At 39.1% G+C, this 5790-nt stretch overlaps 2 protein-coding genes across 2 annotated transcripts in view; one reads left to right on the plus strand and one right to left on the minus strand.

Annotated features, from left to right (window-relative positions):
• LOC125614255 (ubiquitin carboxyl-terminal hydrolase 51-like) overlaps window positions 1–2534 on the plus strand; it is a 5557-nt gene extending 3023 nt beyond the window's left edge. Inside the window, exon 3 of the mRNA XM_048796715.1 lies at window positions 2525–2534. Coding sequence (XP_048652672.1) covers window positions 2525–2534 — 10 coding nt within the window. The remainder of the gene's footprint in view (window positions 1–2524) is intronic.
• Usp51 (ubiquitin specific peptidase 51) lies at window positions 1854–5784 on the minus strand. The gene has a single exon (XM_015506626.2). It carries the CDS (start codon window positions 5507–5509, stop codon window positions 4007–4009), a length of 1503 nt encoding a protein of 500 aa, XP_015362112.1. The 5' UTR covers window positions 5510–5784; the 3' UTR covers window positions 1854–4006.
• Between the last annotated feature and the right edge of the window lie 6 nt (window positions 5785–5790).

Here is a 5790-nt window from a genome sequence, read left to right on the forward strand (position 1 = left end):
AATACATTTTTACCTGCTGGTGTATTGCCTCTTTCTTCTGAGTGCCCTTTTTCCTTATTATGTTTGGAATCTTTGAAAGCTGCATGGTATTAATATCACTGCTTGGATGAAAAGTAGGTGCAATGTAAGAAAGAACCCAAATTATTGCAGTTTGTAAAGCCATGGATTGCCTGTAAGGAGCAGCACCACCTTTTGTTTAAGGCCTTGAACTCAGGGCTTGATGTTCCACCTCTTCCATATCACTACTGTTTATTTTTGGGAAGACTTTCGAACTCTCTTGCTTCCTATTTCTTGTTTATCATGCATGGTCAACATTAAGGCAGACTCTAATACAGATCCTGTATGACAAAGTGAAAAATGCGTCAGTTGAAGAATACGTTGGTGGTGGAGGATTTAAATCTGAGGTCTGGGGCTGGGGTTGTGGCTCAGTCGTAGAGTGCTTGCCTAGTACATGTGAGGCCCTGGGTTTGATCCTCAGCACCACATAAAAATAAATAAATAAAGATATTGTGTCCAACTAAAAAATAAATATTAAAAAAACTGATGTCTGGTCAGGCAATCCTTGTAATGTGCTAGGACATGTTCTTCCAGATAGGTAACAATTTTTATTCCCTAAGTGTACTAGAAAGTCAAAGGAACTATTTGAACACTAACAAATGGGACAAAGCATACAACCAGATCAGTGGTTGAGCTGACACCTGCTTCTTAGACTTGTATGGGCCATTCTGGATTCTAAGTATGACATGATGTAGTTCATGTGAGGTCACTATCCGCTCCATTTTCCACCCTTTGTGATCTTAGGAATGAGTTGCCCCCAGCTAACTATATAGCTATGTAAGTATGTTGAAAACACTTGGCTTCAAGTGACAGGATTCGTACTCAAATTAGCTTAAGTAAAGTGAATGATGTTATGGACTCAGCTGGATTTTTGGAGGCTTCAGGCACAGCTGAATTCACAATGTCCAAATGATACACTCTGGAATCTTTCTCCAAAACTCTGATTCTCTTTTTTCCTCATGGTATGCATTTTGAACTCTCAGATTCATGTCACCCTAACCTAGATATACTGCATAGATATAGGGTGGAAGAAATGCATTCTTTTCTTCTAGTGTCCATAAACAATTTAGCAATAGACTTAGCTTGGCCCTACCTGGGTCCTATGCCAACCCTTAGAAGAATTACTATTGTTGCAGTGGTGCAGATAATTGGAAATTCTAAACTGTCTCAGCCTGAGATGTGTCCACTCTGGGTACAGAGACAGAGGCAGGGCAAGGTGATTCATAGCCCCACTCCATCCACAAAGAATGGAGGAAAATCAAAAGTGATAAATGAACTATAGCTCTCCCATAAACATAAGCCACCAGACATCACTCCTCGGTATCAGTTATAATGTTCAGTGTGATAGATAACATTGTGGAAAGTTGAGGTACAGTCACAGGGAAGGCAAATTATGTTCTAGACCTATGAAAGATAGGTCTAGAACATAGTTGTGAGAGACTGTGGGGGGTCTGAGGGACACTGTGATGAGGGGTAGTATTGCCACATATATACCAGAGAGCTCAGCTGTACCTTCAGCTATTTTTCCCCACTCCCACCCAGTCTCCCATGACTGCCAACTATTATGACTGCGCTCTTTTCCTTACATTGCACCTGGGCCTTCCTCCACACCCCAGGAAGAAATTTCTTAAGACATTCTCTGCAGCTGAGCAGCATCTCACATGTGTTTGGAGAAGATACTGCACTGATCATAACATATGACAACACTGGGCATTTGATGAAACCTTAATGGATGAATGAATGAGTGAAAATACAGTATTGACAAGGTGAATAGAGCAAATAATAGAACTCTCTCCCACATTCAACAAACATTTATTAACACGAAAATGAATAAGGCTTGGCCCTCTGTTGTCAGGATGGATACCTGGTGCAGAGGGGCAGACAATCACAAAGCTACAGTAGAATCACAGTAGAATAAGTACTATCACCGAGGTATGGACAAAGTACTTTGGAGGCACAGTGAGAGGGGTAAGGGATGGGTGACAGTTATCCAATTTATGCCTGCCTAGAGTATCCAGGGAAGGTTCCAGAGACGTCATCTGTGAGTTGGGTCTTGAATAGTCAAGGAAGGAGCCTTGCAGGCTGAGGCTCAGAGACCTAGGTAAAGGCCAGGTTAAATGAGGGGTTCAGGGAATCAGGCATGAATGAACAGAAAAGGGAAATAATAAGGAATGCACAGAAGGACCGCCAAGCACAAACCCATAGCTCTACTGTGGAAATTAAAGGTCTTATTTCCCCAAGAGTGGAAAGACAGAAAGTAGAGAGGGTGGGAGGTCCTCAGACATGGGTCCCTGCCACTTCCTCAATCAGGCAATGGGGGCTCAAACACCAAAGACAGAGCTTCACAGTTGTGATCTAAGTTTTCTAAACCACCAAATTATCTAAAAGCCTCTTTTCAGAAGCCAAGAATTTGTGTGAATAATGCAGTTCTAAATGGGAAAGCCCCTAATGTTTTCATCTTTCTCAGATGCAGTTGATTCTGCCTAAGTAGCTCTACTTCCTTCAGGAAATCAGAAGGGGCATGGAATCTGAGAGGGAAAGGTGGGCTATTGTTCAGGCCTCATAGCCATCTCACAGACGGTAAGATAAGGGTTAAAGTGTCTATTTGTCCCAAATTTTACTTCTGTATTAACACATAATTCAAAAGATATATATATTCACAAACCCTTTTGTCTTGTTATTCCTGTCTCCTGTGTTTACTCCTTCTATACCCGTCTTTTAATATTCTATACTGTATTTTGATATACTTAAATAAAAATAAAACTTTTTAAATTTTTTCTATTTGAATATCTTAAAATTTTCAATTGTCAATTTTTACATGAGTGCTTTTCTTTTTAAAAGTTTTAGTTTTTTATTTTTATCCTTAAATGTTTAAATTTTTGTTTAGCTCTCTCAAATTGAACTTATTTAAGGTTCTTCTATAATTTATAATTGTTTTTCTCTAATTTTTGTTTTCGAAAAATTTTAAGCAAATCTCATCTTTGTCTTGAATTGTTCTTAACTTTCTTCTTTTAAAACACTTATCTAAACTTTACTTGAATTTTCATTCCATTCTTCATATTATGAAAAATTTATAATTATCATACTTCTGTAAACTTAATTTTTAAATATATTTTATGCTTTAATTTTTAAAAATCTATTTTTCACTTTAACTTCTGATTTTAAATGTTTTCTTTCTATAACTTTTTAAATTAAAAGTATTTCTTTAATTTTTCTGTAAACTTTTTTAACCTTGTTTTAACTCATTTTACCTTTCTTAAAATTTAAGATTTCTAAATATTCTGTTTCTAAACATTTTAATAATTTTCAATCATTTTTAAATTAAAAAAATATTTCAAAATATTTCTTTTAAAAATATTTAACTTAAAACATTTTTAACATTTAAAATGTTCTTTTGAAACTTTAAAAATTTTTTTCTCTCTAAATGTTTTCTTTTAAAGCTTTTAAATTTTTCTTTTAAAATACTCTTTTTGTCGAAACTATTTGGCTGATTGCCCACAGCTGGAACACCAATTGTGAAACTTTTTCCTAATAAAGGAATATTTAAGGACTTCCCACAATATTTTTGTAGAAATAAATGGCATAAGTAGTGTCAGAACACCTCTATTCCCACCTTTCCTCATCTTGAACACTCTTTTCATTTAATTATGCTTTATGTGACCATTTTCAACCCCTTCTCCCTCCCATTTCTAAGGCTGAATGATCACTGGTTAGTATTCATTTTTTTCCTCCTACAAACTCATGGTCCCTATTAAAGTAGGTCCTTTATATCAAAGTGCTAGTTGTCATATAGGTGTTATTGTCACTGTCCGTTCCAGGTAGGTTTTTGTGTTACTTCACGAGGTGCTTGTTGTTTTAAGGGTATTGTTGTCATTGTCCATTCCAGGTAGATTTGTGTGTCACTTCAGGATCCTTACCTAATCATTTCTTTTTTTCTGGTCTGGTAAGATTAGTCTTTCTCTAGACCCTGTTTGTGATAGAACAGCAAATACCCTTCACTGTAGAGTAGGTCCTCAATGGTAGCCTTGGTGATGATGGCATCATCACAACTGAACCACTGGTCCTTTTGTTGACGGATAAAGCTGGTATAGTGGCCACTTTCCAAAGTTCCATGGTGATTAATCACTGCAAACAAGGAATACTTATTCTCATTGGGCACACAATCTGTTGATGATGGCTGGCCTTCTTTCATCCTGCTCTCTTTAGTAGAGGCCAAAAATGGAGTCATGTCCAGCTCCAATGGAAAAGAGATAAAAGTATTAATCTTTCGCCTCTGTTTGCCTACGTGTTCAAACCGTTTGAGATGAAAACAGGCTACAATGGGTAATTTCTTCATTGTGAGCTGTTTGGTAGATTCCTGGTAACTTTGGCAACTACTGCACTTGATTTTGGCACTGCTTCCTAGGTGCTCTGGCCTTGTAAACCACTGTAAGCAGTCTGTTAGTGAGGGGATTCCTGGTATGCGGTCATCCCTGCTCACCGTGCTATCAGCCCTCTCTGGGCTCTGGGAACTAAATGTGGCACAAGAGCCAGGCAAGTCCAAACTGATGTCCCAGCATGGGTCTATGGTGGTGGAGACACTATGGCAGGTTTGACACGTGACATCTGACTGCAAGCCACCTGTAAAGATTTGGTCTATGATACAATTACAGCAGTTGGGGTTACTGGCCTCCTGCTCAACACTATCATCTTTGCTGTGTCTATGTAGCACATCTAATATTGCAATAAGAAACTCATGGGCATCCTGCTGCCTGTACCCTGCTAAATGTTCTGCATGAATCCATATTAAGTGCAGTAATTTATAAGGAATATGAGGAGTCCGGCTCCCAGAGTACATAGCATGAAAAAGAGAAGACATTTCACAGACCAAACACAAGCTAGGACTTGTCATTATGCATTTGTGCTTGTCAGAGAGGAAGAAATCTTTCAGGAGAGGAATATGAGTAAGTGCCTGAACAATACAATTCATAAAACAGGTGTTTCCAAGATTGATTAGCCCTCTCAGGCCTACAGTATACACTGACTTTTTCCTTCTCTTTTTCTTGGGTTTCACCAATTTTGGTTCCTCTTCCTTTGACTCAGAGGTTGACTGTTTCTCTCCAACCCCGGATGACATAAACTGTTGATAAGAAATGTCTGTTGAGGTGGAAGTTAATAATTTCAAAATTTTCTCTTTTGTTTCTTTGGCAATCTGTTCTATATCTTTGTCATATACATAATCCTTACACATAAAGCAATATATAACTCCATGATAGAGGTCTACAGCTAAATTGTGCTGTTTTGTTTCTGCATGTTTATGAATATGTTTCTCAGTAAAGCAGCCAAAGAAGACACAGGAGAGACAAGAGTGGAGTCTGTTCATATGAGTACTACATACATGACAAATGCATGATTTTGCCTTACGTTTCCTAGTCTCTGGGGTTCCACTCCAAACAAAACGCTGGTAGATCATCCTCAGATTCTTCTGCCAGTTCTTAGCTACTTTAAAGCTCTCCACATGAGAGCAGCCTGTAGGACCATGATCAAAGTCAACCTCCAGTAACCAGTCCCCTAAGCCACCTTGATCCCCAGAACCGCCTAGGTCACCAGAGCAGCTTCTCCGCGTCTGGGGCCTGGACCCAGGCCTGGACCTACGCCGGGATCTGCGCCAGGTCGGGGGACGTGACTGGGGTAGTGGAGGCGGTGGTGGGGGCCGCGCTGGAGGTGGGGGTGGGGCCAAGATCCCGTGCCGGC

Source organism: Marmota marmota, unplaced genomic scaffold (genome assembly GCF_001458135.2).
Source record: "Marmota marmota marmota unplaced genomic scaffold, marMar, whole genome shotgun sequence".
Lineage (NCBI taxonomy): Eukaryota > Metazoa > Chordata > Mammalia > Rodentia > Sciuridae > Marmota > Marmota marmota.

What these genes read in the sequence shown, in the direction of transcription:
- Usp51 (XM_015506626.2), bottom strand. Translation starts at nt 5,509, where the DNA reads ATGATCTACCAGCGTTTTGTTTGGAGTGGAACCCCAGAGACTAGGAAA.